Source organism: Podarcis muralis, chromosome 6, assembly GCF_964188315.1.
Source record: "Podarcis muralis chromosome 6, rPodMur119.hap1.1, whole genome shotgun sequence".
Classification (NCBI taxonomy): domain Eukaryota; kingdom Metazoa; phylum Chordata; class Lepidosauria; order Squamata; family Lacertidae; genus Podarcis; species Podarcis muralis.
In genome coordinates, this window is record NC_135660.1 from 66,768,466 (window position 1) to 66,782,570 (window position 14,105).

The 14,105-nt window shown below is 39.6% G+C and overlaps 1 protein-coding gene across 7 annotated transcripts in view; it reads right to left on the reverse strand.

Moving 5' to 3' along the window:
* The window catches only part of PCDH15 (protocadherin related 15), a 621,509-nt gene that overhangs the window by 268,998 nt on the left and 338,406 nt on the right, over positions 1–14,105 (reverse strand). For 6 of the 7 annotated variants that reach the window (XM_077930491.1, XM_077930496.1, XM_077930495.1 and 3 more), the window contains 2 exons: positions 3,025–3,039; positions 1,966–2,031 (listed from right to left, as the gene is read on the reverse strand). In XM_077930491.1, coding sequence (XP_077786617.1) covers positions 1,966–2,031; positions 3,025–3,039 — 81 coding nt within the window. The remainder of the gene's footprint in view (positions 1–1,965; positions 2,032–3,024; positions 3,040–14,105) is intronic. The other variant, XM_077930494.1, reaches the window with a different exon arrangement.

The window sequence follows — 14,105 nt, forward strand, 5'->3', positions numbered from 1 at the left end:
CTTAAAATGAAACATGGGGACCTTTTTTAAATACAAAACCCCCACAAAAAACAGCATTACAAACCTACACAGCCCTTCTTATGTGCCAGTAACCGACAACACACTGGCATGATCCTTAAGCAAAAAGAGATAATTGCAATAAATGACTGCTTTTTGGCAGCAATAAGGAAAGAAAAAATCAACTACACTCTGGGTGAAAGGAACACCATTCAGACAGAAATATCTTCATTAACATTTAGTATATTTGCATTCACCAGATGGAAAATGCTTATGGCAAATACCTTTACTACAGCATTAATGAATATGAGAGATGAAATCATAAATTTGACTTGAAGCAAGCAGCAGCAAATTATATTTTACTTTGGTTAGCAAACACAATGGTGCTTATTTAATAACAGATGCACTCTTGTTGCTTTTTGTGCCAACTCTCATTTTGCAGTACAATATGCTTTAAAAAAAAGTGTATGGATATATGTGTGAGAGAGAGAGCTGTGGCTTTCTGGTGCAGCTGTTGTCAGTCAAGGCAAAGCTATCTGTGCAATTTCATTTCCTTCTCATCTAGCCTTTCATGACTTTCGTGGACAAGTGCACAAGAAGATCGAGACAGGAAGAAAGAACGGTGTATTGTTAAAAGCCATGCCGCCAGAGGCTTCAGCAATAGTTCACACCACACAGAAGCATCAAACAGCACTGGATCTTAAACTCCTTGGGGCAAAATGAGATTAAACTTCCAGCTCTTTTAGCTATTAGGGACTCCATAGCCTGGCCAGGCAATCTGAAGCCAAATAATTGGCTTTCAAAGTTTGGTACAAATGAACACACTGCATCATGTTATATCACTTCCAGGATGCCACCACAAGGAGTGAGTTAATCGTAAATATTAGCATACACATAGACCCACAACTTACTAAGCATCACAATAAATCTTTCAGTAGTCCCCACTCCTCACTACTCATATTGCTACAAGGTAATGGAGTTCAGAATATTGGTTAAAGGCAGTGCCGTATGCTGCTTGTTTCACCACCCTTCAGAGGAAAGTTGATGGAAAAGGCCACTTCAGTTAATTTGCAAGGGTGGGGAAATTTGAATACTTGTTTCAGGAAGTAGTAGGTTTCATACCTTTCCATGGTTGGGAAATGATGGTAATCATCATCATTATCATCCTCTCCCTCCAGTCCACAGGATATATAGCAGGTTTCCTCAACCTCGGCCCTCCAGATGTTTTGAGACTACAATTCCCATCATCCCTGACCAGCTAGGTCCTGCTAGCTATGGATCATGGGAGTTGTAGGCCAAAAACATCTGGAGGGCTGAGGTTGAGGAAGCCTGATATACAGCCTTGGAATTAGGAGGTAGTGCTAGATAGATCAGGGATGGAGCCTTGTGAGAACTGACTATGCAGAGATATGCCTTGGCCAGTCAAGTAAAGGCATACCTGTCTATAGTATCCTAGGAATCTGATGGTTGTGATGGTGGGACAATGGAGCAAATGGCAAAACCTCTCAAGGTATTCATAAAATAGATTTACAATTGATTCTGGCCCCTTACCCCCGAGATTTTTTACTTTTTACCCTGGATTCTCTAAGGGAGAGATAAATTTCTAGTCAGAACTGACCCCTGGAAACTTACTGGATGCATCAGAAAAAATAATTTATATTGGAGAAAGATATTAATTATTTGAACCAGAAAAAAACACAATATTTTTGCAGTGAAAAGTTGATGTGAATCGTTATCACCAACTTTTAAAATAGTGCTCACTGAAGACTGAAAAATAAAATGAACTGCATGAGGCTGGATTCAGCTAACCTGGTGCACTGAACCCCCCTCTACTTCCCCCTGTGGCTCCTCCACATCTACTCTGGAGGGTTCAGGAAACTCCCACAACAGCATTTGAGGGAAGAGGGGAACAATCATATTTGCATGACATTGATTTCTACCCATTATTAGCATCTGATGCATACTCACCATTCCGACTCTCTTCATCAATTGGAACTATTGTTGCTGGAGGACCTGCCCTGGCCAACTTGCAGTCTACAAATATGAAAATAAAAAGTTACATCAAATCGCAGAGTATGATGATGGTGGAAAAATCTTTCTCATAAATCTGCAATAGGCACGACCAGTTTCCAAAGTACTTACCCAGATTTTACCTAGCTCTTAATTAAGTGAACTCCTTGTGACATAATGGTTTTTCTTAGCAAGGTTTTAGCATAGGCTCTTGTACCTGACTTTAACAGCTTTCAGACGAGGACTGGGTTTACATGTAACACTATGCAATGGTTAACATAAACCAAGATTTGCAAAACAACAATGGATTGTGGTTTTTAGTGGTTTGTTCAAGGTTAAGGTGCTGGGCTGGGTTCAGATGACCAAATTAATCCATGGAGTCATTGCATAAGCAGAACAACAGAATTTCCCCTCTCTCCTCTGTCCCCATGCCCCCCCAACCCCCCCCCCCCAAATCTGCTCCAGAGGCTGCAAGGAACCCCAGAGTAGATATGGGGTGGGGGGTTTTTCAGGGGAGAGGGAGTAGAAGTTCTGTTGCACAAGAATAAGTTGTTCCACTCAAATAATGACTTTGTTGCATACAATCCACAGTTTATAAACCATGGCTTCACCTTACATGCAAACCAGGCCATCATCTGTATTGTTTTACTAGGATGCTAGCATCTACTTGCTAAAAAATTATGTCATGTACACAAACACCAAGTCTTTGTCACATCACAAAACAGTACCTTTCACTTGCTACTTTTAAAATTGTGTGTTGTGCTAAACAGAAGTCCTTGTGCTAAACAGAAATCAGGACAGTGATAATGTGATGGTAATTTAACCCAAAAGAATAACACAAAAGAATGATTAAAAGGAATAAATTATAATTAAAGCTTCACAACAGAAACAAACATAATTGAAATTTAATTGCAACACAAGTCTCTAATTAGAGTGACTGAACAGAATTTCAATAAAGTTCTAAACAGAGTAAAAACAGACAAGCAATTTTCAGGAAGTTACTGTTTGCCATCTTACCCTCATATTGCCAGTCTGGAAGGAAGTTAAGAGTCATCAGTGGAAGCAGAGCAGAATAATGAAAGAAAATAAGTAAGATTTTGCTGTGGTTTGTAGAGAAAGTTTTAAAGACACATAAATCAGTACAAGAGGTTTGAGGAAATATATGTATATTATTCACCACAGTGTAGCAGAGAAGTTGCTGTTAAGAGCCCAGGACAATCTTAACAAACGCGGTAATTGCAGTGTGTAATATTTCATACAGAAACCATACACAGCCTACTTTAGATGAAATAATCATTTATTCTGATTCAGCAGCTTCTTGCATTCATGCAAAGCCTTCTCCATTCAACTCCGTGGAGAGGCAACTGCAGTAGAGTTTCCCTCCCAACTGAAGTGAATAGTATTTGCTGAGCTCGAGGCTCTGTGTGAGAGAATCTGCAAACCTCTACACTGAGGAGGGCAAGAGGTAACCTGATATTCATAAAACAACAAGTAAAAGTGTTGTTATGTTTTAAGAGCAATGGGCAGCAGAAGGAAAATCTAATTTGTTCTTTTAAATAGAGGGGATGGGTGACCATCTCATGATCTGTATGATTCAGCTGAGATTCCTGCATTGTAAGGGACTGGAGTAGATGTCCCCCAGGGACCCTTAAAACTTTAAAGAATCATAGAATTGTAAGGAAGTGAAGATATATAGTTATTGTAAATTTATACCCCACATTTTTCCCTGACGGGGTTCAGCACAGCTTACAGATAAAATAAGAACAGCTATAAAGATTGGGGGAATCATTAAAAAACAATTAAACATTAACAGAATTAAAACTATTTGAGCATTAACCAAGTTAATGAAGAATATGAAACTTCACATCATCTATTAAGGTTTATCCAGACTTTAATATCTGAACTCTACATTATTTCAAAACTAACAAAATGGAAATGCCCGTTTAATTTCCATTTGATGAGAGGATAAAATAATACTACAAATGGCAGGAGGACGTCAGTCCATCTTGACACTGCTTGGTCAAATCCCTATTGACCCAGTCAGTGCAACCTATCCCAACCTGCTGCCCGTCAGCTGTTTAAACAACAAGTCCCATCAAACACAGCCAGCTTTGACCATACTGGCTTGAGCCCAAGGGAGTTGTAGTCAGAAGCATCCAGAGGGCAACAGGTTGGACAAGATTAGCTTAGTGAAAGGCAGGACTAGCAGACTCCTCAAAGTCACAGGAAGAAGGAAACAGAAAAGCCCTATTACATGAATATGTCTGCTAACTTTCTTACGCACCAAACCCATTTTTCTAACCACATAATTTGCAGAAGTAAAGTTCTCTTCTATTCGAATTTTCCATCATAGATTTAGTATTAGGGACCTCTGAGGATTTCCTTTAGTCCATGTTATAAAGCAACCAACCCGATTTGCCCTTCCAAGGTTAATATACACATTCTTTGATTTTCACACACCTTTGAATATACAGTAATCGGCTTAAGAAGACAAGCAAATCAAACCAAAATGTACACAAAAAAGTATATTTTAGTTTCAAATGCATACAGAAATGTTTATTTTGGTGAAAAAAATTAATCAGGATTGCAGGTCTTCATCTACTGCAGAATGACATGGAAATGGGGATGAATGGACTTATGAATCAATTTATGCAAAAGTGACGCCAAATGAAAATAGATGTCCCTGCCTGCTAATATTACAAATCCCAGATAGCCAGGCTAAACTATAGTTCTCTTTTACAATTACATGTCACTAGGGGCATGTTTACACGGAGACCAACACACAGAAGGATTCTGCACGAACATTAGATTTTAACTATCTGCGGCATTAAATCTTTGTTACTAATGAGATTCTTTGCTCAAGTTGAAAACCTTGGACAGGAAGGTGGTAAAAGGAGTGGAAGAAGGGAGTCACAAAACAATGATGAGGGAATACTGAATTTACATCAGCTTGCAAATATTGCCAGGCAGAAAAAAAACCCTGTGCTGAAATCAATATAGATGACAAATTGCAGATGAAAGACATCTTCTTAATTAAAACGCACATCATACATGAACAGTAGCAAACCTCAAGAAGCATTTCTATCTTTATATCTGTGACGCTGCTTAAAATACCGAGACAATTCAGCTCATGCCTTGCACTTATGCTGCTTGCATATCACAGCTTTTATTTTCATACCTTGGAGAATTCAAGGATATCTATTTACAAAGCAGTTTTTGATATATATTTGTTTCTACATCCTTTAGTTCAACAAGATGCACTCCATGTTCAAGAACTGGGCTTTTTAAAAATTAGATTTTTTCAAGTCAGTGAACACTGAACATATATACTGATATAGTATCTCTCTCTCACGCACACTTTCTCTGCTTGTGCTGAAAAGTGTGTCAGGAATAATAATAAAAAAAACCACACACATTTTGAAAGCACAGCTACCACCTTACTCTTGTGATGCCTCTATGTGAAAAAAGATAAACATTTTCTTCCCACTATAATTTCATTTCCTGTTTAAGAAATACAAAGACGAATAAATGCTATTTTTAAAATTTTCTATCCCATCACCAAGGACCTCAAAGTGAAGTGCATGTTATCTTATTTTAACTTCACTTTCACCATCTGAGAAAGAGTAATGTGACCATGCCTACCTAACTGTGTGACCAAGTAAGAATTACAACCTGATGCTTCCATATCTAAACCCAATACCTGTTCAGTGACACTAGCCTAGATCTTCCTCACAGCATGTTGATGTTAAATTTTCTAGAATGAAGGATCATGATGCAAAAAAACAAAACCAAAAACCACAACCCTACAAGTGAATGATAATAGGAAAGACTGTGCAGTCACAGGGGCCAGACTGGTAGTGGTAGAAGAACCACAGTCTGCAGTAGGCAGCTATAGCCACCAATCATGTAAATTTCCTGCAATAATGCTCTGGTGCAGCATTGTTGCAGAGCATTGGGGGGGGGGTACTTAAAGTGGTGGCCCTACAGAAAGTAATTTAAAAAAGGAGCTGGGCTATACATATGGGCCAAATCCACAACAGGCATCAGCACCAGTGGGTCTTGATAACAACTTGAGGTTTCTGAGCACTGACGTTGGACATGCCCTAGATGTCTCCTTCTGCTTACTATATTTATTTCATTGTAATGTCCAATGTAAGGGGTGCGGGTGGTGCTGTGGGTTAAACCACAGAGCCTAGGACTTGCTAATCAGAAGGTCCGGCAGTTCGAATCCCCAAGATGGGGTGAGCTCCCATTGCTTGGTCCCTGCTCCTGCCAACCTAGCAGTTTGAAAGCAACACAGTGCAAGTAGATAAATAGGTACCGCTCCAGCGTGAAGGTAAACGGCATTTCCATGCGCTCCTCTGGTTCGCCAGAAGCAGCTTAGTCATGCTGGCCACATGACCCAGAAGCTGTACGCCGGCTCCCTCGGCCAATAAAGTGAGATGAGCGCCGCAACCCCAGAGCTGGTTACGACTGGACCTAATGGTCAGGGGTCCCTTTACCTTTACCTTTAATCTCCAATGTGTGCCTATTCATTTCAGAAACTAAAGAAAATTTAAGCAAAGGCAGTTCTGTTAGTTTCTAATTAATCTATACGAGAAACAAATGAAAAAATATAAATGAATGGGAGAAGAGAATGAAAACTATTCCCCCCCCATTTGTTACCATTATTTCCATTCCATTCTTCTAGGAGATCTTACTGAAAGTGACAAGAGGCACTGAATTGTATGGTTTTAAAAAGAGACACATTCCTAGAACAGTATATATGTGTGTTCAGATGTTTGCCAGAACATGCAAATGCTCTGTTAATAGAGGGGGGCAGGGAACACACCCCACCAACCTTCCTCATGTTGTGTAGGAATGGTCTGTAGGGGACTTCAACTCATTCAAATGGATTTTCAGTAATTATGCATGCCGTAACAAACAACTCTACACTTGGGAATGCATATATTTTCTTACTGTTCCTCATTGTTTGTTCCCATTTTTATGTTGTTAATAAAAAGTGAACTGTGGCTCAACAGAAAGCGTCAATTTTAAGTGTCAAAGAAGTAGCACAATTAAAGTAATTGGCATACTGCCAATTACTTGACCCAAGAAAGACAGCAGATTGTGATTATGCTCAAACACATCCTCAAATATATTTCATCAGAGGTGTAAAATATTTACCGTAAATGTGCCTGCCAAATCCTAGTATAACACTCATGTATATTTATGTTAAAGTGACATGAACACACAGACACACACTGAGTTGGTTACAACGTGGCGCTGATAACACCAGGGTCACTGGTTTAATCCCCGTATGGGTGCCCATTTCTGCATTGAAGGAAATTGAACTGGATGATTCATGGGGTCCACTCCAACTCTATGATTCTACCATTCTAGCATAACAATATTGAAATAGACAGACTCAGAAGAACAAAATATGTTCCCATCCTCTCAAAAACAAGTTCTTCCAAACATTAATTTTTCTCTATTATTTCCAAATGCCAATCCTTCCTCAATTCATTTGTGCCAGTTGCGTTTTCCTTCAATACAGTCTGATCTTGTTTGTAGCCTGATCCTCTGCCTCCCCCCCCCCCGGAGGGAATCTCCATCTTCACAAGATGATGGGACTCAGAAAGCAAAAATTAAGCTGCAACTATCTAATCAGCAGCCACTCAATATGCCAACTATCCCACTTCTCAATACTGCAGCCCAGCAAATGCCAACATGTTACTCTAGCTTCTACTGTAGGGGTGGCCCTAGGAAGGAAATTCAGCGATACCTCCAATTTTTTTCGTGCCTCCTGATTTGGCATGAAGTGCCATCACCATCTTGGATACTTCAAAATCAACGCCAATTCTGAAAAGCCATCTTAAGCACAAAAAGTTCATAAATTTATTTACCTTTTTGCACTAAAGACAGTGGTTTAACAGATTAGCATAATGAACCTCTGTGTCCTGTAAATCTTGATAGTGCACATGGCAAGCGGCAAGCAGCATAGTCTAAGCTAAAAGTTGTACTGACCACAGTCTCAAAGGCAATGTTAGAGAAGAGTCAGGCAATCCTATGATCAAATACAGGTTCAGGTCGAATGCAATGGGAAAGGTTCAAAGTCAAACTGTAAAGCCAGGTTCCCATCTCTGACAAAGATCCAGGGTTGGAGTCCTAGGGTCAGTCCCAATATTGCATTCCTGAAACAGTCTGGTGGCATTCCCAAAACAGTCAAGAGCCCACCAACGGTGAAGGTTGAGCAGACAAAGTTCATCCATGAACTGATAAACTCCTCGTTGTTTAGGTGTGGAAGTAACCCCTTCCCTAGGCCAAAGACTGAGATCTTAAACCAGTATCTCAGGGCAGCCTGCTATGCTTTTGTTGAGAGAGGGCATTCACCCGTCTCTAAAAATAGAATTGCATTTGGAACACAATTTGAAACCTGTAAAAGGGACCTGAGAAACTTTGCCTGGAACCCATCAAACATGGGGAATGAGCCATTGAATCAGACGTTTGAGGCGTAGAGGAGTTGAGAAACAGATTTTGTATTAAATACTGGCTGATGGAACATAATGGCCTCCCCTTGTATAAAAGAATCGAAGTATAGCCAGTTTGCTTACCTCTGCCTTTTGATAGGCGGTGGAGCAGACAAAGAGACTCTGCCTTGCTTCTCTCTTTTCCCCTCCCAATCTTATTTGACAAACCAAAACTTGCTTCAGCTGTGTGGCTGTTGCTCTGCTGAGTTGCCAGGTTCCAGGACCCTTAATGAAGCATGTGGTCATCACCTGCCCTGAGCTCAATCAAGCTGAGTGAAAAGAAACCTCCTCCTGGACCTAATGAGTCCCATTATCTTCACCTGATCAACTAGTAAGCTGGACTGTGTTCTCCTGTCTCAGTCTCTTAAAGTGCACTTCCCACTGTTCACAACACCACAGAGCCTGTTGTGTTCCGGAGAAGGGGGCACTTCCATTTCTGGTGATTGTCCACTTCCCCTGGCTCCCATGTACTTTCGGCTGCCCCTTCAACATCCTCTGATGTCCACTGAGTGCATCCTATGTCCCCAACCTCCCCTTTGCCACCTTCAGCTTGCCACAGTGTGTCCCAATCATGGCTACATCCCTTGCTGGGATCCTCTTCCCCTTCCTTGGTGTCCTGCCAACTCATGGCATTCTGATGCCTCAGATGGATCAAACATTCTCTAACATTAGAAGTTATGCCAGACCTGACCTTCACTCTGCACTTTCTTAGATTGCCATCTTATGGCACTGGGATGCATAGTTTAGGATGCAACAGATAACTCAGTCAGCCAGTGTTAATTCCACAACCCCAGCTCAGCCAAAGATACACTGGCATAACTTGCTCAACCTGGTTCAGTTGAAGGGCATTCTGGGGACCAGAGAAGGGTGACTTAGGCTGGATCCTAAGCCCCTAGAGCTCAGTCCTGGGACCTGGCAACTCAGCAGAGAACACTATTTTAAAGGTCTTGTGCACAGGATTGCTTCCTTATTCTGTGAAATAATTATCTTTGTACATTAGCCGCAGCCCCACAATGGTCAATTGTGCTTTATGAAGAATGAATGATCCTTAAAACAAGGTGCAATGACATGCTTGCAAAAAGCACCTAGGAAACTATAAGTTAGGGGATAATATAAACAAACAAATAAAAGGCATTTGAACTTGTTGACATAATCAGCAACACTGAAATGTGTGCCTGTCATCAACATTCAAAAATTCTCACTCTTTGAAAAAAAATTGTGTTAATTAAATGAAATAACCCATGACTATATTTTCAGTTGCTGTTAACACTTTAAATTAAATGTTCTAGAATGCAAGTGAATGCAAGTGTGAAGACAACATCACAACATCATTTGAAATTTCAGTGAATTAAAAACACATGAGCCTGGGAAGACAGAAACTAGCAGAGAACACCCAATATCCAAACAGACCAGCTTTCCCCGACCTGATGCCCTCCAGATGTTGTTGGACTACAACGCCTATCAGTTCCAGGCAGCATGGCCAATGGAACAAGGGAAGAAGGCAGCTGTAGTTTAAAACATCTGAAGGTCACCAGGTTGGGGAATGTTGGATTAGAGTCTAATGTAAACAGACAGACAGGTACACACACATACACACCAGTTAAAGCAATAATCATTTTCCTTGATGTGTGATGTGTATGACAGGACACACAGTTTATTTTTCCAGTTTACTGATAAGTAAAATATGCCAAATCCATTGTGATTCTAGATTTTATAGCCACAGGGTGACAATGCAGATAAAGCAAAACATTTTACCATATGCTGTAGAAGTAATAAAGGAAATGACCCTGTGTACAATACAAAAAGCAAGTATTCTCTTGCATTTTTGGAGCAGGAGGGGAAACATTTCACTTCCTTTTAAGGTATTCCTGCAATTTAAATTGCGGACAATGAATAAAATGTTAGACATATGTTGCATTTTTAAACACACACACACACACACACACACACACACACACACACACACATTTTATTGTCCTAATTATCCCTTGTGATCAATTGTCTTATATAACAGACACACAATGAACATCATTCTTAAAAATGAAAACCTGGGCTACAGTTCTCTGTGGCATAGTGATCTCATGCCATTTCCCCCAGCATTAATCAAACTGGAAATCATGTGTCAATAAACAAGCATTCCAAAAACATTATAGCCTACTGGCTCTTAGCAACACAACTCCAAGGAAAGCTAGGAAGAGAGACTATACTTGAATCAATTCTACCCTTGGCAATGACTGATGTTTGCTCTTATAGCTGGCAGATGGAACTATAGCCACTGCAGTGAAGCCAGAAATAAGGTAAGGAGGCCAGAGGCGTTCTGCAAGCATGGAGTGTTTCATTCCAAATGATGTACTACAGATCTCATAGGGCCAAGCTCTACCCAGTTAGAGTAACATGATCTTTCTCCTTCATAACTGGAAGGAAGAGAAATGTCTCTATGGTGAGCTCTTCTGGGTTTTGGGTTCTATTGCTCTAACTGTTTCAAGTGTGCAGTATCACACAATATTTAGCGCTAATAGAAAGTGTATCATCTTGTGGCTGATATGTTTTGCCTCCATGTTAACAAGGAAAAATCTTGTTTGAAAACAGAAAACTATGCAAGTATCTCATGTGAGACTAAAAAACCTTGCACTGGGTTTACACTGGAAGAGACTTAAATGTCAGATATTATGAATCTGCTCCCCCATTGAACCAATTGCACAATAATCACATGTCAATGTCATATTATTGTTTTTATTATGTGTTTTTAATAATAATAATAATAATAATAATAATAATAATAATAATAATAATAATATTTAATTATTTATATCCTGCCCTCCCCAGCCAAGACTGGGCTCAGGGCGGCTAACACCAAATATAAAAACAATTGATTGAAATACAGCTTAAAAAACAAGATTAAAATACAACATTAAAAATTTAAATGCAGCCTCATTTCAGTGGAAACTCAATGAAAAACTTTTGGGGGGGATGAAAACATCAAGTCTAACCAAGGCTAACTATCCAGACTGGTCCTACATGGGCCAGAAAAAAGCCAGGGAAGTCCCCAAATAGGAGTTCCAACACAGAAGGAGAAAGGAAAAAAGAAAGAGGGGGATGTAATCTAATTGATTCCAAGCCAAAGGCCAGGCGGAACAATTCTGTCTTACAGGCCCTGTAGAAAGAAATCAGATCCTGCAGGGCCCTGGTCTCATGAGACAGAGCGTTCCATCAGGGCTGGAGCCAGTGTTGAAAAGGGCCCAGGACCTCTAGGTGTTGCTATTTATGACCTTAAGGTCCTCCGTGGGGCATATCGGGGCATTATCTTCTATTTTTATGCTATTAGCTGCACTGAGATCTATAGATTAAGGGTGATATACAAAATAAATTAATAAATTAATAATAATTTAAAAAATTCAAATGTCTTTGCTTGTTGGAAATAGAAAAAGAAAGAAAAAAACTCCATAATTTTTCTTCTTTATTTTTTTAAAAAGCAAATAAATGGCTTTACAATGGATTATATAACCTCAAGGGCAGAACATAATTCCAAATTGTCTGAAATAAAACTAGGTTAAACATTTCACCCCACTCCCCTTTAAAACACTTTTTAAAAACCTGACAAGCTGCAGTACAAGTTCCTAATAAAGAGCTGCAAAGAGCCATACATCTAAGTCATTTGAGTATCTAAGCAACCCAGTGTTAAGGGGAAATTGCCCTGTTTCGTTTCCTGTGTAAGTGAATTCAGAACTACAGCTGTGCAAATTAGGATAAGCTTGCCATAGCTCTTTACATTAGCTAAATTGTAGTATAATTCATCTGTATTGAAAATAGCATAAGAGGGGCTTTCAGTCTATTTCCAGCTCTTCCTGCAGAGAGATTCAATTGTAAAGTCCCTGGAAGGAATGACAGTGAACTTTAAACTGTATTCATCGAGCACCCTTATAGTATACTTGTAAACTACACTTGGTTTCTGGACTATGGTTCAGACTGTAAATTAGGCGGCTAATTAAGCAGCATTTGGAAAACTGTAGCTCAAAGATTCAGAAGGGGAGATGGCAAGGAATAAAAGGTTCTTGCGAAAAGTTGGCCAAATGCTAATTGTTGACTCTGACGACAATGTTGCTTTTCTTTCTTAACAAAGCAAAGGCTAAACCCTCGGCTTGCTGTGTTCTAGAAAAACAAATAAAGGAAACAAATGTGAAGTGTGTGACCTCTTCTTTCAGTAACCATTAGCAAATGGAAGCTCATTCCTTGAGAATCATCTGAATGAAGCATTTTCTCACTCTCAAGCAAAACAGTTTTGTTGTAAAGAATTATAATTCTCCTTAAGTGGTTTGAACAAGCTAAGTACCAAGGGGAGAGGCCAGTAAATCACCTCCTAAAAGTAGTCATTGTCATTGAATATCTCTTTTTCATTTAACTGGTAAAAAACAACATACATCTATTTTTAATATATATCCAGGAATGGGGCATCAAATGCCCCTATGCATTAAAAGAACACGTAAGGGGGTGTCAGGGAACAAGCTAGTTATTCTAATGGATATCCACATGTTCAGCCAGCAGGTGAAGAAGATTCACATGTGTAGCTTATGTATGCAAGCAGAGCTACTCACAGTGGAAGGGAAACCTTGATTCGACTGGGGCCCATCCTCATTTGAAGGAGCTCTGTGTGACGTCCAAGCATGCAGATGCTGGGGTTGTGGCTGCTAGACATGCTCACAGCAATGGCAATCCACACAGCCCCATTCACATTCAACACACACGAGGGATCATCTGAAATGTCCTACATCTGTGTTGCATTCCAACATAACCAGGCAGCGGAATGCAGGATATAGCTCTGTTGATAGAGGGACAAGGCTCTACAAATGGCAATGGATTCTTATCTGCAACTGGATGTTGTCAAGAAGCAAAGCTCGCACACAAGGTCTTTTGGGTGCCAGGGGCACAAGGATTATCTCCTTCCCCAACAGAAATCTTGAACACCATCTTTATGTTTCCTCCAACATAAGTGAATAGCTGCCATTCACAGCAATGGAGTTAAAGAAACCTTGAAATTATCGCTCATTTCAAGAGGAAACGCTGTCGCTTGTTTACTAATATAAACAGTGTATAATACTAAAATGTCGTTTGAAAATCTGTGTAGCAGTAATTACTGAACACAGCCCAAAGGGCATACCTTCCACATTAAATGTAAAGGAAATAAAATGCTTATTTTTTCAAGTAATTTATTCATGGAAGTTTTATTGGTATATGCCATCATGTTACCTTGACAGGCATTCTAAAATTTAATGTGAGAATAGCCTCATAAACTAAGAGCTACTGTATTCACCAATTAAATTAAGTATAATTTGAAAAAGGGGCTCATTTTTAAATGACAGATACCCTTAAAGTAAGTGAAATTAAGTACTCTCATTAGGGATCCGCAAGTACTGTAATTTTTAAGACACAAGAGGTTAATAGCAAATGCTTCTTATAATAAACAACTACTTCATTTGTCTTAGAAACATTATCTTACTGGTTATAACCCACAGCGAAATTCTATGCACGGCAAGAGATTGTATACACGTCAATGCAGAAGAAAGCCTTACTGAGTTCTATACCAACTGGATG